This window comes from Falco peregrinus, chromosome 4 (genome assembly GCF_023634155.1).
Source record: "Falco peregrinus isolate bFalPer1 chromosome 4, bFalPer1.pri, whole genome shotgun sequence".
Classification (NCBI taxonomy): Eukaryota; Metazoa; Chordata; class Aves; order Falconiformes; family Falconidae; genus Falco; species Falco peregrinus.
Window position 1 is genome coordinate 92861425 of NC_073724.1, and position 27136 is coordinate 92888560.

The 27136-nt window shown below is 43.8% G+C and overlaps 1 protein-coding gene across 2 annotated transcripts; it reads right to left on the minus strand.

Moving 5' to 3' along the window:
- Positions 1-339: 339 nt before the first annotated feature.
- Positions 340-24430, minus strand: TMEM272 (transmembrane protein 272). 2 transcript variants are annotated; one of them, XM_027790698.2, is made up of 5 exons: positions 24356-24430; positions 17074-17133; positions 10296-10378; positions 5982-6091; positions 340-1347 (listed from the first exon to the last, which is right to left on the minus strand). In XM_027790698.2, exons 1-5 carry the CDS (start codon positions 24411-24413, stop codon positions 1341-1343), a joined length of 318 nt encoding a protein of 105 aa, XP_027646499.2. In that variant the 5' UTR covers positions 24414-24430; the 3' UTR covers positions 340-1340. The 2 variants fall into 2 exon arrangements, with proteins under 2 accessions (XP_027646499.2, XP_027646498.2); XM_027790697.2 differs by lacking the exon at positions 340-1347 and having other exon boundaries at positions 5051-6091.
- Positions 24431-27136: the final 2706 nt, after the last annotated feature.

Here is a 27136-nt window from a genome sequence, read left to right on the forward strand (position 1 = left end):
CAAATTGCAGATAACTTCTAGTAGTATGTATCTACCAAGAAATATCTACAAGTAGGGCAACAGAGACACCTCAGCTTACATGGTTGCTGTATGTCATCTTCAAATGCCAAAGGAATGGACTGAAGTTTTGTGTCTGCGAGCAGTCCACGTGCTGTGGTAACAGAACCCACAGAGATGCGTAAAACTTACCCATATAAAGCTATAGAGCCAAACCCTCCCCTGCAAGTAACCACCAGACTTGTTTATTAAAAGTTTTATTCCACCTGTCTTTGGACAGATTTTTTCAAAAGTCCATTAAAAATAATGAAGGAACTCTTTCTGATAGATTCTGAAAAGAAATAGAATTTATGAACTAGTAATGTGAAATCCATGCAGCAGTAGAATAGCAATGCAAAGAGCAAAAATCAGCAACAATAATAAAAAGGTGTTGTCTATAGCAACTTGTGAACAAATGTGCACAGTGGAATTTTTTTTTTCCCCCACTATTTGCGCTTTGGGTACTCATTTCATATTGGTACTGAAAGGCTAAATATGTTTTTTGCAAAGGTCTGAGAATCAAATCCTTAAGATATGCAGGTACGTAACTCACATGGACATCAAGAGGACCTTGTCAAAAAAAGCTTTCATGTATGTTGGCCTACAGGCCCACAGTTTGTATCTCTGAGCATCTCTCACATTTGAGCTGCTGTACTGCAGCAGAGGGAAAGGTATCACAGATTCCCCCTTTGCTTGAGTACTAAAGATCATGCAGAAGAGCCAGTATGGCTTAGATTCAAATCTGTGGGTGAAATCAATCTCTGATATAACTATTTATCTCAGTGAAATTGCAGCAGGGTTGATTATAATTAGCCTGACTGCTAAATGTAAAGTACCTTAATCTTTAAACTCCAGTCACATAGGCTCATGCACTTACACTGGTCAATATCTTGCCCCCTGCATTTTTATTCAGATGAGACATCTGGTGGAAATTTACTGTTACAAAAATGTATATGTGATTTCTCAGAACTTCATACAATTTCTTTGAAAACCTGTTCTTGCAATATAACCTTGTTCCTTTTAGCAGTTTTCTTGTACTTTGTTTTCTTGTACTATGCACCATCACATGGCACTTGTCAGCCTTTTTTATTTTCCCTCTAAGATTATACCCTTTCAAAACATTTTCTTTTCCCTGGTATGGCTACCACCTGTGGAACTTTCATGTATTGCATCAGTGAACAGTAACCTCAAGAAACATAAACCAAGAAGCAACAATTTCAAATGGCAGTCCTGATGTAGCAATCCTTTCCATATCATATGTAGAACATACATAGGTCTTCATCATGATGCAGGATATCTATCAATTAGAATCTGGGGAAGATGAATAATCAGAGATAAGATTCAAAATAACTGATCTGGTTTAGAATGTTGTACAATGTATACAAGTTATCACCAGTTTAATCTTCATAGCCCTGTGCCTGTCAAAGCATTTAGGCTCATTTACACCAGCTGTTCACATTTCAGGATCTGACACATTCAGAACAGCTTTTGACATAAGCTAGAATAGCTCCTGCTTCTCTATTTTTTTCTGCAGTCACCTTGTAGTTTTATAATCTAACGTCCTGGGACCTCATAAAGCTCAGAGCAAGTGCTGTGTGAGAGATCTGCTTCTTTTATCCCACAGCACAAGGTTCCTGTTTCTGCTCCTGAAGAGATGTGATATGTCTGATGTTCATCTTTCCTCTCTGGGTCAGCAGGTAGGAACTGTCTGTGTTCAGCATTTGGAATGAAGGAACAAAGCATTTGCCTGTCTGGCTGCGGTTTTTAAAACAGCTGTGGGAAGATGCTCCCTAGAGCTTTGGCGTATTATGCCCATTGCTGAAGAAGGTGGAGTAATGGGAGGAGAAATATACTGTAGGCAATAAAATGTAATAAGGTGATTTATTTCATGGTTGTTACCACTACATTTATGATATGTATATGTCTAGAGTCTGTGTGTGCATGCAAAAATGTCTTTGTGTCTTTATATTATTAGATTTTTGTACTACCCACAACTAGAAGTAAGCAGGCTACCTAATCCATTGAAATCATGTATATTTTTTGCTTTAAAAGCTACAGTTACAACTGGTTTCCTGCATTGTAGTCAACATATTTCTGAGTTCATAATAATTAGCTTAAGGGTGTATTTTTTTTCCATTTGCAGAACACATTTACATTACTGGGGGGGGGGGGGCGGAGAAAGAAAGAAAAAGAAAAACGAACATTTCAATTTGTAATTTTGGTCTACTGGCAAAATAACAAAAGTTTTCAAACCAAGGTGTAGATTGTATTTTCAGCCATTTGACCTTTGGGCTGTAATGACTCAATTCCCCCACAGCTGTTTCTGAGGAAATGTGCCTGCTTCTCTAGGGACTGAGCATATATGTCTGGGACACCATCAGTTTGTGGCAATTTAAAACATTGCTGCTTGCCAAGTTAAGGTGCTGTGGCCCATGCATATGTTCCTAGCTTACCCCAAAGTGAGATAAAGTGCCTTCAATTAAACTACTCTGGATTTAAGCTGAGTGCTTTATTTAGCCATTGGAGCAACCCAAGAGAAATTACACTGCTGATGGTGGGTCAGGAGAAGAGTGGTAACTTAGTCACTGTAACTCAGTTGTACTTAATGATATGCCCAAAACCAGGTGTCCCTGCTCCACACCTGCATGATTTTTGCCTACTGAAGGACACAGTAGCAGTGAAAGTGCAGAAGGCACATCAGGTCTCTCTGGATACATAACTGATGGCTCCAACAGTTTTGGAGGTGTTGATGTTCACACTTACATGTGCCATAGCTTATTTACACAAGTAAAGGTAAATACTACCGATTCGGAATTTTCCTCTCCTAACAAAGCTCTTTTGTTTACTTTGTGTAACTTCAAAATATTTCACAAATGCCTTTTGCTTTGTTAATACTTTCTCCATCATACTGGGTTTATGCCAACAAGGTACTAAACACCAGCACTTTGTTTTGACAGAAGTTTCCCGCGATGTCAATGAAGGCACTGGGTTCTTATACCTAAAGAATTAAGCTTGCGTGGTAGACTGTAAAGAAGCAGTTAGCCTTAGCCTCCCATGAATGAGACACAGGCCTCAGGCTTACTGTTGTGTGGCTGAAGTTTGATAAATCATTGCACATCTGCTGAGCTGCTGTAACTGTGTTCACAGAGGCACACAAAATGCAAGGCAATGTGACTTCGCTTACATCTCCTCCGGGCTGAACTAGAATCACCTCCTATTTGCTCAGATAGGAGTGCATACATCATCACTTGCTGCAAGGTTACTGAATGTGCAGTGGCGTGGGAATCAATTCAGAGTTAATCAGGAGTATGAGCCCTTAATTCTTTGCGATCAAGAATTATTCTAGCAGTGTTTTATAAGAAAGGGAAGTTTGTACTGGAGTCCTGTGTATCTACTTTCTTGTTAAATCTCTTTTACATTATCAGCTGAGTATAATTTTCTTTTTTATGCCTGTTCTAAGCTTTTGGGTAAAGTTCATGAGTAACGATAAACAGCTGCTTTGTTGCATTCAAGTAAGCAATGGAGTTATGCCTGCTGATAGGCAGTTTCTTAAGTGCTTTGGCATCTTAATGAACGAAAGACGCTTTCCACTGAGGGTCAGATCGCGTAGATCAGTTTAGAACTGAAATCCAGGAGCCCAAGTGCTAAACCAGTGGAGGATTTGGGGTGGGAAGGAGGAATTCTAACATTCCACTGATGGAAGCAGTGCAGTTATGTTTCAGAAATGCGTAGTACCCTTAGAAAGGCAGTGGAGAGCACGGGGTGGAGCAGCTTTTGGGAAAACACAGCCTGTGATTTCTCCCAGACACAATCTGAAGCCCACAAACAAAAGGAAAGATTTCCACTGGTCGTATCTCCCTACATACAATGATGCATGGCCTAAGTCAGCCAGCAGTGTTACTAATTCCCATTCCATGGATTTCTGAGCAGAGACAGCCTGACTGTGACTTCTCCTGAGTGGCTGCTGCAAAGCCGCGGAATGCTACACTGATGCGGCCCTCTTAGCGGATTATTTCAACCTTTATCCTACCTTCTTTCTAAGATTAGTTTACTGGAAATAAACAATTTTTAAAGCCAGGACCTGAATTAAAATCCTTATGGACCAAATACACCCTTAGTTATCAATACGATAGCCCCTGAGAAAAACGTTTGCGGTTGAAGACAGGTGGTTTCCACAGATGTCACAGTGTGTTCAGCCTCATCCCGGGAAGGACGGTTGAGCAGAGCCTGTTTAGCTATGGCATACTGTTAAGGTTCTTTTACAGATCTCACCCTTCCACAGGCATTGTATAATTCTTTTAGGTTTCTCTAAAACAGAGGTTTCAGCTGTGTGGGTTTTGACAGAAAAAATACCCAAAACACACATCCTCTTCCTGTGTCTGGGGCCACTCTCATGCTTTTATAAAGGGGAGCCCCTCCATTTTGACCATATTAACAGAAGCGCATAAAAGTGAAAGCATTCATCAACACATGAAAAACAGCCTACCAGGACCAGTTACAGGCTTCTTCCATCATGTCACAAAACAATTGCCTCTTGTGCATGCTGGTGCTTTTAAAGCTGACACTGTTGTTGACTTAAAAGCTGTTTGCATTACATCTGTGCCTCAAGTGTAAATTTTCATATGTACAGCACCAAGGTGAACAAATCAAACGTACACTCACACCGCAACCAGAGAACTGCCGTAGCAAACACATCCACCTGAAATTCTCACATCCCTGCCCATGCCTTATTATCGTGTTTTATATTTTACATCTATATTTGTTATATTTAAAATTTATATGTAAAATGCCAACATCATTTTTCTATGAACTTGATCACAATGGTTTGAAAACCACCTTTGTGTTGCTGTGGTGCTGACAGATCACCACTCTACAAAAAGTTGAAGGGTCCCCCTAGACCGAGGAATGCTGAGCCCATTGGTAAAGCACCAATTTGGTACTCTGTAGCTCAGTTCCTTATTCTGCTGATGACTTGCAAAGTGGCCTTGGCTCAGTTTGGATGTATCAGAAAAACACGGATATATTCAGACTATATGGTCTAGCACCAAAGTTACATATAGATGCTTTCTAGTATAAGTTCAGAAGAGACCTGGGGGCCGTATTCAGGCTGCCTTTTATACACGCTTGTATTGCAATCATAGCTACTTACAGGCTGGTCCAACAGTGGCCTGAATAGCTCTCCAGTGAGCATCTACGTTACTGTCAAAGTCCATGCACCATGCAAGGTGGTCTGAATACAGCCCTTTACCTCTTTGTCTCAGCTCCCTCACCTGTAACACAGGGACAGCAGCACACCCCAGCAAGGCTACGGAGATATTCGGATCCAGTGAAGACAACATGGCTACTTTTATAGGCAAAGGTATAGTATGCTGAAACAACATAAGGGGACCTGGGTTTAAAGGAGTTTGCCATCTGCAAGAGCTTACTTCAGATAGAATATCCAAGAGTTAAAAAAAGGGATGTACAAGTTAGCAAGAGTGCACCCTGGCACCCATAGCAGCAGTTTTACATTGACTTTGCTGTATTTCAGCTTAGCAGTTTCCAGATGGCACTGTATTTTACAATTTCCTCTTGCAGTTGACTGCTATCATACATATATATAGTACAACAAAGATGTACACAAGGATGAATTATTGCCTGTTCTTTGTTGTACATGCTTTCCCAAACATCTGGGGTTTTATTTATGTGACATTTAGTCTTCCTCAGAAGAGTATCTTTGCCTGGAAAAACAATATATGCAGCAGCTACAAAAGATGAGGAGAAAGAGAACAGTATGGCTAATAATGAGAACACCAAAGGCAAAAATGTACAGGGTTTTGTCACAGTAATCCTGGGGCTGATGGAAAGGTGGGATGAAATTTGGCAGGTACACAGAAAAAACCCAGTAGTTCCCAAGAATGAACCAGAGAAAGAGGAAAAGGCTGAGAGTTAGATGGATGTAGTACTTGTGAGCATTCTGCCTCCAGGGATATTCATCGTCATCATCATCATCAATCACAACAGACTTGGAAAGCAACTGCCTCATCCTGGTTGAGTCGTACAGCAGGAGAGTCACCTGGAGGCATTGGAGAAGAAAAGGCAGTAAGTAATGGGCTGCAGGAAGTCTGAAAACCTGGCCATGGCCAGCCTTTGAGCAGAATTAAAACGCGTGTGGGGAAAAACACATGAGAGAAAGCTGAGGACCCACAAATGAGACAGATCCTGCTGGAAAATAATGCAGTTTTCCCCTACACCAGTGAGATTTAGGCCAGACATTGGGGAAAAAAAACCAAAAAACAAAAAACACTTGCCAACGGTAAGAATGGAAAGGCATGAGAACAGATTGTTTAGGGAGACGACAGCAGCTCCTACGCTGAAGACCTAAGAGCAGATTAAAGGAACTGCTACATGACTTAAGTAGAGTGGTTCCTGCTGTGTAGTGGGTGGATTTATCTCTCCTGTTTTCCATGGCTATGTAGGTGAATCAGCTTAAATAAAACTATGAAAGTATCTAGACTATGACCTAAACCCCAAATAAATTGCTTCAGCTACTTAGAATGATTCTGTCAAGTTTTCTTCAATTAAATGTAATTTTTTCAGATTGCTCCGTTCCTGCCTTCAGTCAGAACGAGCAGAGAAATAGGTGGAATACTATGACACTGTGAGGTTGGGAAGGTCTGGTCTACAGGGAAATGCAGTAGGATTCATCAGCAATGCTTAGAAGTTTTCTAGTTTACTCTGGGCAATACAAAGTATGTAGGTAGGCGTCACAGCACTCCCCAAACTATCAAGCTGCAACAAGGTCTTTTACCATCTCATACCAGCGTACTCTTCATGCCAGTCCCTCTCCTAGTCTCTCCTCATCCAGGGCATGCTCTTCTCTCTGCTTCTTCCTCCTCTCCCTTCCTCGGCTGCTCTCCCTTCCTTGGCTGCCCAACCCCTTAACAGAACCAGCCACAGCTGCACCTTATCCACATCAGCCAACCCACCGCCCCTGAAGCCAGCCCACAGCTCTATATTATCATTGCTAATTAACCCAGCTTCATTCCTTTACAGGTAGGTAAGTAGGTTGTATGTAGGTGTGTAGAAGCTTTCAAATTTCTGTCCCCAAATGAGTTTCTTAATTTTGGTAGATTTATAGGTGAGGTATATAAAGGGTCTGACAAGGATTTGAGCCAAACATTGTGAAACCTATGTTCTTGCTACACCTGAAACACTTGGCCCAGTCTTCAAGACACTAGCTATTGTTATCACAATTCCCATTTTTAGGTTCCTGTGCAAGTCTTCCTGCAGTGAGCTGTGTCTTTGGGAAAGGGACTCTCAGAAACCAACTGAGCAAGGAACTGCCCTGGCCAACCAGGAATAAAATTCAGATGGAGAGGTAAAAAGTGTGGATTTTTGAGTGGCTATGGGGAGTGACATACTGTCCAAGCAGGGGTTCTCAGCTGTGTTCTCTCCAAGTTATATTCTGTGCTCATTCTTCTCTTTGAAATGTTAGTCTGGGTGCCAAATTTTCTACAGGCAACGCTTAGCATGAGGATCCAGGACATCCTGGGAAGAGGATTCTCTTGTTCTTCCCTGTAAAACTATTCAATTATATGTAAACAATTACATACTTGTTCAGAAAACCAGCTATTTTTCTAGCCCAGGTGTTGGTACCAGTTTGTGAGAAACAGAGATTAAAGTCCCAGCACCAACATAGGCCAAAAAAAATGGTGTTTCCACTGGATGTCTCACATCCAGCTGAGTACTCAGACTGGTAGGCTTGCTCAAAAGAGCAGGGCATCTTCTTTTCAGGTGAACGTTTATTTTAGGCAGGCTCATGACACACAGGAGAGATAAACATATCTGGCCAGTGGGTCTGAGTTTTCCACATAGGGACCTGTGGCTGGACTGAAGCTCTGTGCAGCTTGCTAGGGTGGGCTTAACACATAGGCAGCTGTCTGTACTCAAGCTTCACCAAGCCTAGCAGCGGGAATGGTGAACACTGGTTTTGAGGAAGTCAGAGGAACCTCCCAGGTGATTTATGCATCTCAGCTACATCTTACCAGTTCATGGAAAGTGCATTTAATTCTTATGGATACTGCCTTGCCAAGCTGTGATTGAAACAAATTCTGGCACTTGCTCACATTGTTAATTACTGCTGAATATACTTTTACGGAGGAGCATGACATGAATTCAGCAGGCCTTTCTGGATGTTGTAGAATAGTTCGGTTGCTTTGGTGAACATCTGTAGGTTACCATTGCCTTTTAAAAGACCGAAGGTGATAAAGAAACAGATGAGGAGCCTACAGATCTATGCAGATGTGGGCCAGAATGACTTGCTATTACATGATGTCCATCACTGGACAGTGTTCATTCAAGCTTCATCCTATACACATTCTCTGACCTTTTAACTTTCAGAGGTCAAGCAAAAAAACCCCAAACTTCAAGGTCAGTGAAGTCAGTGCAGTCTGATGAACATAACAGGGGGCAGAGCCGAGACAGGTCGAATTTGACTACACTGTGAGATGACACATGAGTTAAGCCGATCAAATTCTGACTAAATGTATTGCCAAACAGCAAAATAGGCAGTCCTGCTGTCAACTGAAGCCAAATTCAAGCCATTATTTGGCGTCAGCATAAATATTAACTGACCCACTTACCGTCTTATTTAGGGTAAGAAAAACTGACTTTAAACCAGAAATTGCTAAGAAACAGTCAACATTTTTTATGTAGGCTTCAACTCACTAGCATTAAAATTTCCTTTTGATTCTGCTCTAATCTTTTCTAAACTATTATTAAATGAACCTTTGATTATACAGATAAGTCCACTGGTATGATTGAATGGCTAAGCATTTCTCAGTAGAACTCTTAACATAGCAAATTCCTCATAACAAGATTAAGCACTTTCTTTTTTTCTCCATTTACTTATTTACTGACCAAAGGTCCTCAGGAGGAGGATCCATGTCCCAGTGATGTACTGTGGTTTGTTTACCACTGTGAAAGAGTGTAGGGGATGCAGAGACCTGCAGAGGAATATTCTTTCCCACCTTTCAATCCTAGATCAATTCTTTTGGGCTAGAAACATAATGAAAAGGAAACATAGCTACCTCCTGTCTGCAGCATCTGCTGGCTGCAATATGCAGTGCTGTCAAATGGGAGACGGGCAGATTCCCTTTCAAGGGACAGGCTGCCTGCACTGAAACATTAGGCCACAACCCATCAGGTCTACCCTGCCTGCTCTGCCAATGCTGGGCACCAGGAAGGTAGGCTGGGTACCAGCTTGCTGCTGCCCCCGTTAGCTATCCAGAGCAGCCACTGCTACCAGTACAGATGCTTCCTCCAGCAGCAGCACTTGCTGTTCTTAGCCCTTCATGCCCTACCAGTGCCAGTTCCAAAGTTTTTCCTTCAGCTCTGTCCCTTTCCCTTCCTTTCACAGGAACATCACTGGGACAGCAAAAAAAAAAGTTTTGCTTAATCCTGCTGAGAAGCCCTAAAGTATCTCTGCAATCTGTTGTGACAAGCCTTTAGCAGACAGTTAACACCATCTGCAAAGGGACTGTCAGAAAAAGACAATCCTTTACCCTAGAGTAAATGCAGAGTTATAGCTTTATAGTGATGGGGGTGTGACATGGATATGGGGGTGTCTCTACCTGTCAAGCAGCCACGCTCTGGGGCAGTGAAGATACAGTGAGCACAGTCCACTAGAAGACAGGTAGCTGTGCTTAGAAAACGCTGTGCCTGGATTCATAAACCTTGCTGCGATACAAGGATATATTTCCTCTGGAAGGAAGCTATGCTGCTGCATAGTCATTGCTTCTGGCCAGGCAGGTCATGGGTGGTGGGAGTAAATTGAACTTGTGAAGGACTATGTACAAACACCTGTAGTTTTATAGTATTCCCAAAACTAGGAGAATAATTTCACTTTTTGTCCAGCCTGTGTGTCTGAAAACAAAGGAAAAGGTTTGGCAGGACTGGAGGACTGCTTGTGGAAATAAGACCCCATTTACCAAAGGCATCCATGTTACGTAGTCATTTCCCTCGGTAGAGATGGTAGCACAGATGCTGTGATGTAGGAGAAAGTCACACCACAACGTGTGGGACAATGCTGAATGCTGAACTCATTAGCATCTCACTTGGCTGATGGGTGCTTTAGGTGCTGGAACAAGCACAGTCCAATCTCAATAGCTCTCTTCAGTACTGCATGCACATAGCTGTCTGGAGCCATCATTATGTCTTAACTAGCAAGTCAAAGTCTAGTCACACAAAATATTTTTCACACACAAAAGGCACATTACCTTTAAGCTGCCAATCACGCCACCCACCAACAGATATAATGGAATTAGTGGCTGAACTGGGCAATCTTCCAAAAACTTCATTCCTGAACAGCAAAAATGAATGTTTGTTATCTCAAGTGATCAAATAGTGGAACAAGCTGTACAGTGAAAACTAAAGATGCTGTAAGTGAAGTGTAGTGCTTAGATCCAAGACTTTTATCCAGCATTTGTTGAAATGGGGGCTGAATTTTAATTCAGGGTTTGGATCTCCCATTACAGGAGTGAGGGCCATGAACAAGCAAAAGGCAGAAGGAAGAGAGGCCACAAAGGTAACAACAGCAGTACTGTTGTTCTGGCATTACTGATGGGAGCCATGTACAGAGGTTATTAACTTCAGCCACTACATCTATGTTTAATGAACAACTGACTGAGCTGGACAGGAAATTTTCATCAGCAGTAGAAAATTCATTGAAAATCAAAACTCTTTGTGAAAAGAAAGAATTCCAATAAGCTTCTCCCAGGCCTTTCCTGCTCATTAGCTCCCATGAGCGTGGCATGTTCCTGAGTCAGATGCCTTGAAGCCTAGGAGCCAGTGCCTGTGGGAGTGCCTGGAACCATTTTAGCTTCCCAGGCAGCTCATAGGGAACCACAGAAGCTCAACTTTCCAGGCTGTTTGGGTTGCTGGAGGCTAAAAGCATTGGTTGTTATGGAGCCAGGGATCCTGGCAACCCTCAAATCTACTGCTAGAAAGGGAAAGCTGGGTAAGTTTCAGGGAAAGGGGTGTATGGCAGTGTAAGGATGTTGCTGGCAGTAGGCACTGAAGCTTGTGGTACAGGTCTGTGGCAGTGAGACTCATCTGCCCAAATATAGATTTCTGCAATGCAGGCATCTGAACTAGTTTCCTAGACTCTATACTCAATAGGGAGAAATAGACACTTGTAAAATTCAATGCATCTCATCCTAAGATAGGCATTTGAAATAGGTCAGATGAGTTGGGCCCTGAAAATGCCTTTTTATCTCCATGGCTGTACAAGGCATCTAGACAGGCAGCTGTAGATACCTAAAGTTAGATGAGATTAATCCCCTGCCTGAGTCTCTTACCCAGTGGCATCCTCAGTCATTTCTAAACTGTTCATTACACTATAATTTCATTGTTATTGATCCCATGTTTCAGAGCTTTGACTGATCAGTTGCAAAGGACAGAAAGGATTTGCTGTTTTCTTCTTGTTGTAAAAGTTTTCAAGGAGAAATTTTGACTTTTCTCTGAATAATTTGGGTTATCTAGATGCAGGATCCCGAACGCAATGTGCTGGTCCTAGTGCTGTCTCTCAGGTGGAATGTCTTGCCTCCATGTTGCAAACTACACTGAGCAGAAGGGATCAGGAAAGAAGTACCAGTTGATTTTTGCCTTCTGTTTTTGCCTTCTATAGCTATAATCTTCAGCTTGCCAATTTGCCCACCATATCCACTGCTATTGCTGGTCCAGAACATTGCTGATGTCCTGAACCTCTCCTGTGCTCTTTGCATAGCATAATACAGGTGTTCTGGATTGTGGTTGCTTGCTATAGATCTTACGTTAGTCATAGGATGCAGGGCAGTGTTTTGTGACCTGCTGTGCATGAGGGCTATGGGTCCAGTGGACTCTTCTATGCTAAGCATTTATTACCAGCCTTCTCATAATTGAAAAGAGCTGGACTTTGATGGATTTGGTCTCTCTCCCTTTTTGTCCCTTATTGCAATGCTGTAATTTTGTGTTCATTTTGCCACTGTGTAACACTGAGACCCGCTCATACTCCCAGATTTACAGGGGTGGGCAGCAGGGAAATTGTCACAAATTACATCATTTTCAGAAAGCAGCTTCCAGGGTTTCCAGTCTTTGGCCCTATAATAGCCTGCTATAAAAGCAACTGGCCAGGGATCTCAGAGAATATATTTCAGTTTAGGAACCTAGGTAATTGTTATTTCTAGTGTGTTACTGAGATTTTGGTTTGAGGCAAAAAAAAAAAAAAAAAGAAAGAAAACGTGCCAATTTTTTTTCATGGAGCTGTGATTCTATTTCCCAGACAGATCTGTTATGGAGTCCTTTCATATATGTAACATGACAGCAGTCAGTCTTGGGAAAGATTTGAACGACAAGCAGTGGTACTCTGTAGGTTTTGGGAGAATGTTGCAGGCAGATATGATGGCAAAAGAGGAGGTGAAATGGGGTAATACAGTAATAACTTAAAAAATACAGCACTATGAGTGAATAGGAAATATGGACCTCCTGTTGACAGATGGGGATTGGCATTTCTTGCAGTGAAATCTAGGCACACACATCATGTGCCAATCAATTCACACACAGCACGTGCCTGATTTACTTGGGAACACCAAACTAGTAGGAGAGCATCAATTTTTCCCATTCTCTTCTTTCCCATGAGCACTAGGTATGCTTTCCTTTGACTGTTAATGATGGGGTATATGGACCATGAGAGACCAAAGCTCTGCTTCTGGTGCAATGCTCCCTGCAAGCCATAGCAATCTGTGGTTTATAGCGAAGAGCAATTAAACCTGACTGTTGCAGCACAAGCAAGCTATCAGGCTGCAACAAGGCTTTACCTTCAGTCAGATTCTACTGCCCATGCTGTTTCTCCTCCCTCCAGAAGCCAAACCCTACCACTCCTCCTCCATCCAGCCCCACCTCCCACAATCCTCAGAGCTATTTAACTACTTAGCGGAATGAGCACATCATCCATGTCAATCAACCCACTGCCTTTGAGGCAAGGCCACAGCTGCATATTATCAATGCTAATCAACCCACTGCCTTCATTTCTCTACACCTGACCACGACACAGACCAGCACGAGTCCAAATGAATAAACCAGCAACCTTTGCAAGATCAGACACAGCAAGGGTGTCCAACAGCTTACACAATGCCCAGGGGAAAAAAGAGATGGGAGTCTTGGGGAAGCAGAGGTACTTGCACATTTTACCTCTTGGGTACCACAGAACAATGCTGCAGTGGGATGCAGGACGCAAAGTCCAGCCAAGTGGAAAGAGCACTCACGAGTGATCAGTATATGAGCTAAGGACACCGTTTTGGGCAGTGGCCCACAACGGATCACTAATAACCAAGTGCCCTTGTGACTCACAATTATGCATGAGATGAGGGGTCAGGATGTATGGAAGCCAATACAACACTGGCCTCATTTAGCTGCTTTGCTCTTCTCAGGTAGCCGAAAATGGCTGAAGCGCATCCCATAGCAAAGGAGGGCTGCTGTATAGCAAGGCTAATCTGATGTCTGGTGCCCGCTCCCCACCTTCTCTTCTAACATCAGGCAAAGGACACAACATGCCAGGCCATTTTCAGTTGTTCCCAGTGGATGACTGCAGCTGCCATCACTTAAAACAGACCTCAGTTGAGCCCTGGACTGTTGGCTTTACACTAGGATCTAGGTGCTGCAGAAGATTTGTCTCCAAGTAATTGATTCTGGACACCATTTTATCAGAAAGCGTATCAGCAAATCAGAGGAAACTCAACAGAAGCAGTGAGTGGCTGAAGGACTGAAATGCAAGGAAAGATTATGTTAACCATAACCGATAAAGAATAAGACTGGCTGTCACGTAAAGGTACAGAGCATAAGAATAGGTTTCAGACAGCTATGAGGAGCTCTTGAGAGTTGAGGAAGTATTTGGTGTAGATATGAGCTTGAGGGGTAGTACTGGGTTAAATTTGAACAGGGGAAATTGAGACTGCTTATTGAGAAAATTATGTCATCATCAGCTTTCAAATGTGATTTAGCTACCCATGGGGAACACTGTGTGTAAAGGTAGTCTGGACAACATACAAGAATGCATTATTGGGACCAATCCTTCACTGTCCCAGAAACTAAAAAAAAAAAATCTCAATAAATGTCTATGAGGTCCTTCCATAGCTCTCTCTATTTTTGGAGTGTTTAGTGAAAAAAAAAAGGGATCATCCCTACCAGTAAAAATTAGAAAGCTGCTAAACAGTCTGTGGCTTAAATGATGTCACCAGTCTGGAGCCTGGAAAATTTGCTGAGTCCTTGTCATGTATCTTGACTTATATTGTGATTTACAGTACTACCAAATTTTAAAAGTGTACAATGTTAGCGTGTAATTATTACCAGGGCTACCAGTTACTAATCTCTGATTTTGGACAAATATTATTATAACTTATTTACTAACATTTGAAAATAACTCACATTTTTCCTCTACAAAAAGCAAGAGCCAAAACAACTGGGGGCATATCAGCACATCAGTTATTCTCTGAGATCATGGTAACAGAATGTTATCAGAAAATCAGAGGCTTTTGCTTGGATAATAAATATCAGCATTTTCCTTGACATTTCATTTTCCTAAAAATGCCTTTGCAGATATGTAGCTGCAGGAAACCAATATCCTCTGACAACACTATATTACAGTGACATTATCTCTTAATTTCAGTAAGTTGTGGAACAAAAGAGTTCTATGTCTGATGCATGAGATACCAGGGCTCCAAGCTAGTATCTTACTCTATATACTTTCCAATTCTCACTGATCTTAAAGTTATTATGAAATATTCCTAGGAAATTATATTTATAAGTGGCCAGATTCCAGCCCCGGATTCATTTCCAGAAGGTTGGCTGTCAATATGCAAGCAAGCTGTACCACACTTTGAATTATACCTTCCCACCCCTATTCCACAGCTCAGGCGTATTCAGCCTGGGGAAAAGCTAAAACGAAAATCCTCTTAACGGATAAATAGCAATTTTAAGTCATGGATAAGCATAAAAGCCTAAATGTTGAGATGTAACAGTTCAGTCCGTTTCCCTACTTCCTAATTGCTTCTTAATCCCTCATTAGAACTCCCTAATTCCTAATTAGGACATCCTAATCAGAATCCTACCACAGTCATCACTGGTACTCAGAAGGCTGCAGATAAAGGAAGCAGCACCAACCTTTAGCTGAACACTTTTTTGTGGGTTTGGCCAGCTGTAATGTGCCAACAGCCTAGGTGTCCCACTTCTTCCTTAAAACTCATCTCATCTCAGTGCAGACACCTAAAAGAGGGTATGGGACTTTCACTCTCAGAAATGCCCATTTCTCTTAACCGCCTGCAAGGGCATCACATGGCACTTAGCTTGGTTACAGATGCATACAGTCCAAATCTAGGTGGGATGCATCTTGCCCACAGCAGCTGCACATAAAGTTAATTTGCACCATCTTTCATGAATAATGAGGCAGAAGGTGAACAGCTTCTCAAGGACACCCATCTGGAATGATTGTTAGGGCTCTTGAGGACAGGACTTAAAATTCAGAGTGATCTGGATACACTGGAAAAAGACATCCCAAATCTATGAGATGACAGACGATAAAGCTGAACACTCTGTATAGGAGAGAAAACTTCAATGTAAATAAAAAATGAGAAATGTCTGATAGGGAGCAGCACTGCCAAATCTGGGCTTACAATGCACCATAAACTCAATTGGAGCCAATGAGTTGGTGCAGAGAGAGCATCTTTTATTTTGAGGTGTGTTTACAGGAATCCTGCATGTTAAACAGAAGAGCTAATTATTCTGCACTGCTCATTCCTCAGGTCTCAGCTGGAGTCCTGTGTTCTTTTTTTTTTTTTTTTTTTTTTTTTTTTTTTTTTTTTTTTTTTTTTTTTTTTTTTTTTTTTTATGAGGGAAGAAAAATAGTTACATTGGCCAGAGGCCAAAGGAGGGAGAAAAAAATGGGGGGGGGGGGGGGGGGGGGGCGGGGAAAGCTACAGAAACAGTGAACTGTGGGGTCAGGATGAAAGATGTACGTTTTTAAGATCTCTGGGAAAAAAAGAGAAGATGGAGTGGGGTTATAATAGCAGCCTTCAAAAACAGTTCAAAGGTTCTGTTGAGTAGGGCAGTGACCAATCTGTCTTTGTGACCACAGTGGATAGGACAGGCTGTAATCTGTTTAATTTGCCATAGGGAAGATATAGGTTGGATATGGGGAAAAATATTTTGTCTGTGAGAGCAATAAAATGCTGAAATAGGCTCCTTGGGAAGCCATGGAATTTCCTTGAGCAAGGACAAGTCAGACATCTGTCAGGGATGCCGTGAGCGTGTGAGCCTGTCTGAGCGGTGGTGGGCTGGTGTCTCTACCGATGTTTCTGAAGTGGAGGTTGCAACCCATGTGGAGGATGTGAAAGGCCCAAAGGGAGCAATGAAGTGTTAGAAAATGGTTGGTTAAAAAAAAAAATCTATGTTAATGGTGAGGAAAAAGTGACGCTTAAGAAGAGCCTTATGCAGTTTAAAAATGTATAAAATTTGCAGCTCAAAGGATTTTCTTTTCCTTTCTTAAATATTTGATCTTGAAATGCTAGTTGCAAATCCAGCCTGTGGGGGGTTATACAGAGATAGATCAGCCAAAAAGCAGATCTCACTTTCAAAAAGGTGGAGAAATAGCAGCCTACATCATCTCTTCTTCCTTTCCAGCCCTATGCTCCTGAGATTTTTATAGTGCAGTTAATACAGAGGGATCCTGATTAATGAAATCTTCTCATGTGTCAGATTCTGAGCTTCCTCCCACAGACAGAGCCCTGTACTGAGGTGAGACACACTGGAGGGGTATTTAAGACAAATAGGGTCAGAATTCAAGTGCTGCTTCTTCTCCACCATGCGGTATGGGCTGGGATTCAGTTTGAAGATAAGGTACCAATACACAGGTGCAACAGTTGGAAACTTTTAAGTTTCCTAACTCCTTTCTCCTACCAGATGTGTTAACCTGACACACAGTGCCAGAAAGTTCCTATTTTTAAATTGCTTTAGCAGTCAACTTACCTATAAAAGTCATGGACAGTGGTAATGCAAGGAAAGTGAGGAGCCCAAATATAAAGCAAGCTGTGAATGAGAAAAGAAAGACAGTGTTATTGTGGCTGGTTGAAGTTTAGAGACCAGCAAATCCATCCAGTGCTTTACAGATGCTGTTTATCTATAAAGTTGTGTAGCAAGAAATGTAGTGCACTTGTTGGGGTGGGAATATCATATTTATGGTGCAGCATTTGAGATGATGGGACCAGCAAGTGGTTTATCACTCTCCCAGAGCTCAAGCTTCCATTTTTTATCTTGTACATTGTTAGTCCTTGTATCAGCAGAAAAGCAATGGGAGACACAAACTGCTTTTGTTGCTACTACTTCTAGCTGTCTTATTGCAAGGGCAAGGACGCAGCCACTGCTGCCTTAGTCTGCATCAGCTTCGGAGACACTGCCAGGTGACTGTGCAGTAACAAGTAACTTTGCATCAGCTAATCCATGGCAAGTGATGAGCCGTATCTGTTTGCTAAGCAAATAGCGGCTTTAATGCCATTCCACTTAGTTTTCACTGATAGCTAAATAAACTGTCTTTATTGCAAATGTGAATAGTTTCTGGCTGGTCTATCTCCCTGATCAAGCTCAGCTCATCAACACAAAGGCAGCAGCCCTGCTGCAAGCACTGGGACTTGTCATTGGGATAGATCAGCTTATGCTGCATGGAAGGATGCTCTTTGGGGTGCACATAGACTGTTCCCACAGGTGAGTGGATCTGAGGTGCTTAGCTACTCCCCAGAGAGCTGCTGGTGTATCTGAACCCTGATATTTTCCCAGCATAGCCTGATGCTGCAGAGGACGAATGCTTACCTTTGCAGAAAGTGAGAAACAATAGCGCCAAGAACAGTGTGAGCAGCCTGTCTTACCAGAGCTGTCACCTCTGTGCCTAATCATGAACACTTGGCATTATTAAAGTGAAACACTGCCCTGCAAAAGGAGAGTAAAACATAATGAGGACATTCGGTGGCAAGTGTCCCCGGAGACTGGTTCTGCAAATGGCTCAGTCCGCAAGTAGATGCCTAAAGGAGGCAAAAGGGTGGTAAGCAGTGGTGGACATAGACTGCAGAGGGGCTGAGAAGATAATAAAAGGAGTAGGATGTCTCCTTGGAGGCTTATGAAAAAAAATCTTGGAGCAAGCATTCGGGGTAGGTTTGGAACCAGCCCTTCCCCAGGCAAATTTTGTCATGTAAGTTCCCCGTGCCAGAGAACTGCAACCTCTGCAAGGCACATGGCATCCTCCTCCCCATGCAGGAGCAGGGACACTGCCAGCACCCTGCGTACAGTGCCACTCTGGGAAATTCTGCCGCACTGCCAAAACATCACCCTCAGGGTGCCTTAGAGAAAAAGGGAAACATCATTGCCTCTATTTTACAGAAGGCGAAACTGAGATAGAGGACATAGGGGTGGCATCAAAATTCAGGGCAGATCCACCAGGCTTTCTGCCTTGCAGACACTTTTGATGGGAACACACCATCCCCCATACACTGCTCGTGTTTTCTCCGCAGAGAACGAGGATCTTACACTTCAGCACTTGAGAGACATCTTTCATTCTCAGAACTAGCATGTTTGTTATCTCTATGAATTGGTAGAGACTGAAGATACTTCGAGCTGAAGAAAGCACTTCTGTCCCTTTGTACCACCCCCTCCTGCTCTCCCCATCGGCCAGTCTCTCTTTCATGCACACACGTGTTTGCCTAGGCCCTCCTGTCTCTTGAATGCTGCACAGTACAGAAATTCTTCTGCTTGAATAGTGTCCTACACTTGACTAAGCTCTTTCAAAAGTTGACAGGGTCTCATTAGAACAACTCAGCCTAGAGCCTCCTTTTTCACATGTCACATTTTGTGGTAGGTCCTCTTGCTGTTACATTATCTAGACTATTATTTTCATATTCAGAAGCAACGGTATTGTAGCTGAGATGGCCTTCCAACCCATGGACAGACATCACCTAACAAATACTGCCCACACCCTGGGCACCTCAATTATCTGGTATCCAAATGAGTGCAGTTCAGGCCTGCAGGAGTTGCGCTGACTGCCTCGTGCTGCCAGAAGTCCTGTCATCACAAGGCAGCTCTCGGAGCGGCGTCACCCCTCTGCCTGCAGTTTCACAGCCACCTCCTGTTTCTGCCCTTGCTGCACAGGCAAGTACTCAGGAGCCCAGCAGAAGGAGGCATCATGTCATTTCTTAATCGTGCAGCACATGGTCTGTCTGAGCCCCAGGGAGAGATGCTGCAATAAGCTCTGTAAAAGGCTTGGGAGGGGGCTGTGTATATGTGGGGCTGCGCATCTGGCACGCAGGTGTCCGTGTTTGCTTCTGTCGAGCAACTACCCGATAGCTTGATTTTGGAGGGGAGAAATGGGAGGTAGGGACCACCGGAGCTCAAGAGGAAAAGATAATGGTTCATTAATTCCCCTCCCAAAGCAGTCCCTGGGAATGTATTTACTCATTATCTCCCCATTCAGCTACAGCCTCTTAGGTCTCGAATTGAAGGGGCAGATGCATAGTCTGGGAAGGCTTCCAGATCCATGTTTAACAAAGTGAGACTCTCAACAATTGACTACACAACTGGCAGGGCTCCGCAGCCGCTCTCAATGCCACTAGCAGCACTAAAACCTGTTTTCCCCCAAATTTGTGTGGTCTTTTCACAGCAGTGCTGCTCAGCCGGGACACATGCACTCTCTGCCTGGATTTGTCTGGGTTGTGCTGCCCCGTTCTGGTCTGAAGACAAATTGCTTAAGAAAATTGTATTTGCCGCAGGGTAGCACAGCTCAGCAGAGAGGATGCTGCTATCTGTGCAGTTTCACATGTGGGACTTGTGGTATTTTTAAGTCAGTGGTATCACCTCACAGGCTGGTCAGAGAAGGCCCTGGACCCATTCCTAGAAAAAGTAGCAAAAAAGGGCGGGCAGTATCTAAAATCACAACAGGGTGAGGGAAGTGTTCCTGGGCATGGCTCAGAAGGATATCTGCCCTCGGAAGCTGATGTCAGGGCATCAGGCAGGAGCCCCTGCTCTGCACCGCCAGGGCAGCTCGTGGTGGGGCACTGGTGAAGTCCTGCTTTGGGAGGCATTGGTGAGTGAGTCCCAGTGTGCCAGGAAATGGGAAGAGCTCCTGCCTGGGATCACAACAGCGGAAGAGGAGAGCAAGTGGCTGCACGTCTTGCACATTCCTTGACATCTGTGGTCACAAAAATTAGATCAGTGGGTGCAGATTTTCTCTCTCCTGCCCAGCAGGATGGTCAGCTAATGTAAGTCTGCCATTTAGCTGAGTTATTCCTGCCAGGGTCTCCCCATGGAAGCAAGTGAACTTGGAATCACTGGTAACATTACAGCTGTAGGTCATGGTCCCTCCTGATGCCTGAGCCATTACATCCTCCATAGCCATGCCCCTGCACCACAGATGTCCTCGCCTCCCTCTGCCCCTGCCTGGTTCCCACCCCTGGTTCTGTGCCCAACCTCAGGGCACACAGCCTGGGCTTGGGGGATGTGGGACACATCTGGAGGCCGTATTGGACACCTGTGGGCTCCTCAGACTTTACCTTGCTGCCAAGATTTCTCTAAGCGCTTGGCAGTTTCAAATCAGCTCAGGCTGTCCCTGTTTAATCTGAAGACAGAGAAAAGTTTCTTTTCAGGTAAGAAGGATCCTCACGGGATTTTCAGAAGTGAATTATGAGTATAAATCTCAACCTACCCACTCCTTTTAGGTAGTATGCTAATACTGCTGTAGTGCAACCTACTCAGTAGAGTGTGTGACAAGCTCTCTGATAATAAATACAGTAATAAATGAAGTGTTGTGTACATTACCATCAGTCCCAAATGCTGTTTGTTCTATAGTCTGTCAGGTTCCTGATAAAAAAGGATTTTTTTGGTATTTTTTTTTAAATGAGATGCCATCAGCTTCCAAACAGATTCTGCAGTTACACCAGGATTTATCTGCATGAGCAAGCTGAGCAGCAAAACTCTGGGTGTAAACTCACAGTACTCCCTTTGATGCCCCGTGGGAATGATGCTCTGAAGGGGGATGACTCTCAGCAGTCTGAATGTGAGCAATTTTGGGTCGGTTGGCCCAGTCCCAGGACTGATCATGCCCTGCAGCAGATGCAGATGGTAGTGCGCTAGCTCAGCAAGCAGTGTCAGAGTGTGATGTACAGCAGTGTGGGCACTGGTAGTGAAACAGACTGGAGTGCAGACAGGTAGCAGATATTTTCATCCACATTTATTCCTTCACAGTATCTGCAGATCTCCTGCAGTATTGATAGGGACTCAGAGAAAAGAAAGGATGCAGCGTGTGTGGGTGCTGCAGTGGCAAAGCAAGTCTTGATGGATCTCTCTGGGAACCAGCTCCAGCAAGGTCAAAGTTTTACAGACCAGGAATGAGTCTGCCCATGGCTTTGGTAGCTGCAGATACTGCATGTCTTTCTGGGCTTTTGACTGACAGTCATTGCATCAGATGGAATATGCAGAAAAGACTTGAATGAACTAACTTTGAAGGAGAAGAACTAAATCTGTTCAGCTTGGCTAGCCAACGGCCAAATGAGAGAAAATAACAGCAACGTTGGAGCACTCAGGAATGGACCTGTGAGTGATCCAAAGAGCTATGAAGGTAGAGGCATGAGATGAACTTGAGCAGAAATAAAAATTGCTCTTTCCATGAGGCTAAGTGCCACCAGAAGGAGATATATTGCTGGAATAGTCTTTGGACAAATGACAGGAATCCCACCCCAGGGTGATTTTAGTTCCTTGACCAAACTAGATACTCAGCAGCTGGAGAATTCAGTGTAAGGAGCAGCCATTCCTGTGGAGGTCTCCAGTCCCAGTGCAAAGCCACCTAGGAGGGAGGGGAAGCACAATAAAACCAACTTGCAGACCAAAACCAAGCTCAGGGCCACCTGCTATTTGCTGCGTGCCATCACTGTTTGCTTAGGCAAGGCTGTGTAACTGTGAAGTTGTACTTTGGCACCAGATGATAGGCTATGTCAGTGACATATCACCTAAAATTTAAGTTCCAGTTTCCTGCACTGACACCAGCTATGCTGCTTTCATCAGAAATGGTATAGAATAGGGAGGTGCCATTAATCTGGGAACCTTCAAGACGGGGAGGATGTAGATGTAGATACAGATGTAGGTGTAGGTTAGGGTTTGGGGATTAAGCAATATTGTAGAGTGGCTTGTCTTAATTTTATGCCATGCCTCTAGCTACTGAACTACAATTATGCCATGGTCTAGGTTCTGGATTTGGCCCCTTGTGATTAATTTCCAGATGTACTTCTAAAACAATATTTAAGCATTACATAAAGAGCCACCAGTTTGCTTTGCAATAGACCCAGGGTAGTGGATTAGCCTTCTTTTTTTTTTTTTTTTTTTGTCAGTTAATTAAAGGCTGCCCTAATGTTCCGAATGTAAATTGCTGTACCAAGAATGAAAAGAATTGAGTTGATGCTGCATAGGTAGGTTAACTATTCAGAGTAATTTAAATATCAGGAGACCATAGGTACAAATATGGCCCTGTGCTGAAATGCTCTTTGAAAAATAGACACAGGATGATGAGAAAAAGTGAAATTAAGTGTCACTGCACTTCAGGAAGTTTTGCATTTTAATGAACAGAAAATCAATTTTGGATGCACTAGCTGATCCATAGGTAAAGCTGAGCTGATTTTGAACTTAAATGTAATGAAAACCTAAAGATAATGAGTTTCCTGGAACGGTATTTCTGAGCTGCCTTACTCATGGGTAACTTTGTGGGTACCTGAGAGGGTGCTCCTGGTGTACGAGAGCATAAATGAGGCAGAACTAATCCCTTTCTTTCAAAAAAAATTCAGAAAGATCACTTATTTTCTCTGTAATCATTAAAGTCCTAGTGGCAATTTAATACCAACAGGGAAAGTGACATTTTGCTTGTAACTGGTAGGAACAAAAATCAGAGAAAATACCACTTTTGCCTTTTGTTATTGTGATATTCACCAATGGGCCCAGATCCCCCATGTATGTCCTCTCTGTGGGGTGTGAGGGAGCTCACACCAGCTGGGTCCCACTCCCAGGGGCTCATCAGGGTGTAATGAGAGTGTTGCATGCTCCACACCCCTCCGTGTTCATCACTCCCTAGCCCTCCTTTCCTCTGGGGCAACGATGAGCACCAACAGGTGGGTTGGAAAACTCCTCTCCTTCCCTGCCTGTGCCAGGTTCCTGTGGGTGGGCCTGGTTTGAATCCAGGCCATCCCATCTGGGTTTGACCAGGACTGGCTGTCCTCCTGGCTTGGTTTTCTCCGAAAAGTTGCAAGGCAGCAAGTTGTTACGGGGCTTAATCATTAATAAAAGGTTGTTCTGAACTTTGAGAGCCTTTCAAGCTGCTATAAACCCCTTGGTTTTTAACCTCCTGCCAACAACAGTGCTTTGCTGGTCTTACAAAACCTTACCCCTGTGAGGGTATTTTTCCTGTGCCTCTCCATGCAGCTTGCACAGCCCCCAGCCCAGGTCAGCCTTGTGCTGCATTGCTCCTTGGAGAGAAAGAGCCAGCCTGCTCACCCAGCCCAGGAGATGTTGGCTTGTTACACCCCCTCTGCATCCTCCACCCTGGGTGAGACAAACCAGTTGCTTTAGAACTTGAGTGACCCCAGGCTGTCGTGCCAAAGACCTCCATTCAGATAACATGCTTCCCACCCACAACACAGGGCCACTTAGGAGGGCTACCCGTGCCTGCGGTGGCATTGTGCCAGGGGCCAGGCAAGCAGAGGGAAGAAGACCCTGCTCCAAATACCTCTAGGTGAAGGGAGAGCTATTCCTGACCATACTCCATGCCAGCACACAGGCTGGCAACAGTTTTGCTTTGCAGGAATTGCTTCTGGGGAAGTTTGTTCCTAGGCTGGCTGTGCTGCTTTTTACCAGGTGGTTTTCCCTGCAGAAACTTCTGCTGGACTACCTGTAAGGTACCGCTTCAAACAGGAGACAAACACATTATATTGCTTAGGTTGTCTCCTGCAGCCTATATTTAGGTGCATGGTGGTGTCTGTGTTTGAAATTTTACACTGGTCTGCTATAATCCAAATACTGCAGCAGACAGATGCTGTCAGGATAGAGTCCCTATTGTGTGCTCCATCAGCACCCAAAATTGCCTAGGAAACAAAATACCTCAGAAGGGAGGGAAGAAAAGGATACTTTAGTGGAAGATTCAGGTGGGACTTGGTTTCATCTTAATTCTTGTATATCTGGCTTAGCGACAGAGCTGCTTAAATATGGAAAGGAGATTACTAACAGAACTTACCATTGCTGGCAATTTTAGATATGCAACGGTGGCAAGCTTTCTCGAGGCCGGCAGTCATTGTGAAGAGCCTTTTGGGGGTGTCTGTGGGGATACAGAAATTAATATGGTTATGAGAAGTGTGTTTAACTTACTATCTTGATCAAGAGCCACTCACACACTTAGCAGGCTTTCACTACCCACAAAAAACTTAAAACATCCCCAAATCCAGACAGCAGCCGTCAGTGGCACATCCAGAGTTTCCAGCAGCTTTGGGCTTGCTTGCTAGTGATGCTGGAGCTTTGGGGTCACAGGAAGGCTGGGGGACAAGTATCTGTGCTGTCTTCCTGAAAACTATAAAAGGTTCTCTCTTGACTTTGATTGGAGGCGGGGCAGGGCAAAGTGTATTTAACCGTTATGAGAAAACTCAGCAAAACGGGTAAGGTTCACTGCACAAACCTCAGAAAAAATTATTTAGTGAGCAAAAATGAATTAAAGAGAAGGGGAGGAGAGAGGATAAAAATAGTTTTAAGGTCGAGGAGGATTCTGAAGAGGAACATAGAATAAAAGCTTCAAACCACAGGGAGTCCAGAACAAGATGCCTTTGGTAAAAAAGTAGCTGGATTAGAAAGTAGCCCTCTGTAAAGAATTTTTACGAGGTGGGTTGAGGGATGAGCAAGCAGCTAGGCACCCAAGGCCTGAGCTCAGACAGTGCCAGACAGCTAAGTAGCAACAGGCATCAATGAGAGCATGGAAGGTTCATGGTTCACACACACACACACACAGACACAGAGAGACACACACACTCACTCGCTCACTCACTCCGAGCCTCAGTCTCTGCCCAGGGTCACCACAGCTCAGCGGCAGCTCTGTGATAGATGAAGGTGTGAGTGGAGGAGGCCAGGATGGGGGAAGCTGCATTTCTGCACATACCTCAAACCAGCCTCTTTAGATTTCCTAATGGTTAAAGAGCAATATTTCAAGCTTAGCCTCATTCTGTTCTGAGATGACATGAAACCCGGTGGGATTTCTCATGTTGCAATGCTGAGCCCAACCTGGCCCAGAGCCTACTAGGGACCACAAGGCCACTGACATACGCTGAAGATAAAGACAGACTTGTACCATGCGTCTGATATGTGGCCATAGCCCCCTCCATAGCCTGTCCAAGCCCTACCAGCCGTGATTGAGCAGAGCTGGCTGTCTCCCGGGAGCCTGCTTTCTCCTGCGAGCCCAGAAACCCATCACCAGTAGCAGCACAGGACCCTGTGCTGCCATGGGAGTGGGATGGGCTTTGCTCCTTGTGTGTTGGCCTTGCAGTTGCTATTTCCTGGCAGTGACAGCAGTAATAGAGGCAGGTCTGGCTTTACCTGTTGGTGAGCAGCCAGGCAAGGAGCAAGGACTGAGGCTTTTTGTGGACATGCCACCAGGTCAGTAACCCACGCTGAGACACTTTTGTGTAGCAGCCAGCCATCAACATCTATATCTAGATTTCTAGTGTCCATCATCACATCAGGTGTCTCATGAATTTTAGCTCTCCTTCTCCAACCCTCATCTTCGTACTGTGCCACAAACCTCATCTGATGGCTGTTACTGCTGTAATAAGACTTGCAAATCCCAGTGGACATCTCCATCAATACTGGATGATGGACCAGAATAGAGATTATGTACAAGAGCCTCACCTCTGGGGAGTGTATACTGCTCATCCCAAACACCAAATCTTCTTCAGAGCAGCAAATACTCTGGCTTTGGGCTGCAACTGTTGACAAATATTTTAAGGAAGGAAATGAGCATTGTTGCACACTCAGGGAGAACAGGAAGGAGGAAGGAACACAAGTAGTTTCCATAACCAAATGACACATTAATTTTAAACTTTAAAACTTTTGGCACAGATTTGTTCCTAGAAAGTGTGAGAACAGGCATCCATTCTGAGTATGCATCTGGCTGCTGACACATATGTTCTAAATTATGCAGACATCAGTAATATTAGTTCATGACTGGAATTAATTGTATGGCAGTAATTCTTACAAGAAACCATGTTAACAAAACTAATGCCGTATTAAAAGCTAGTTGAATACCGAATTACCTTGTGCAAAATTGCATGTAGCTGGGAATGCTGTATTTCCATAAGCAGAGGGTAAAAAGTACGTTTTGTCTAAGTGCAGTTATTTTTTTACAGTAAAGGAAAAAAGACAAACTGAAGGACGACTCGGTTTCTGGGGGCATGTCACCACCTAGTGATGGAGCCCAGAAATGACTGTGACTCAGAGCTCTGTGTGTGCAGTTTTAACAGGTGAGATAACGCAAGCAAATTAATGATGGCTGCACACAAAACGTATTCGTACAAGGACACGACACACAACCGCCAGGCAATGGTTTCAGTCCTTCCTCAGACATTGGCTTTGACTCCTACAGGACTAACAAATCCCTCAGAGAAGTCATTATGTTTGCTGGATAAATAGGTGTTGCCCTTTTCCCCCAGCCCTTCTGCAGTGATTTTGCAGAAGTTGCTGTGGGTGTTAAAGATTAATATCTTCCTGTGTGACAATGCATGAGGGTGCTAAAGTGCAATTCAGCAGCCAGATAGCAACAAAACTGTTCCCCAGCTGAAATGGGCAATGATCGCTGAAACTGTCAGGAGGCTGCAAGTAGTGCAGCGTGAAGCCTGGTGGCATGCAAAGGCAGGGCAGGTGTCCTGCCGCACAGTGCCTGCTCCTGGTTTGCTGGTGAGTTGGGAAAGTCACATCCAAAACAGAAAACTCAGCCACAACTAGGAAAAAAGTTAAAGACCAAAGCCAGCTTCTGGAT

Bases quoted from the DNA above. Each gene is read 5' to 3' on its own strand.
- TMEM272 (XM_027790697.2), bottom strand. From the start codon at position 24,413: ATGACTGCCGGCCTCGAGAAAGCTTGCCACCGTTGCATATCTAAAATT. The intron at 10,379-17,073 runs GTAAGTTGACTG...TTTGCTGTTCAG, and splicing joins ACTGTCCATGACTTTTATAG to GAATGAAGTTTTTGGAAGAT. The intron at 6,092-10,295 runs GTAATGTGCCTT...CAATGCCTCCAG, and splicing joins GCGTGATTGGCAGCTTAAAG to GTGACTCTCCTGCTGTACGA.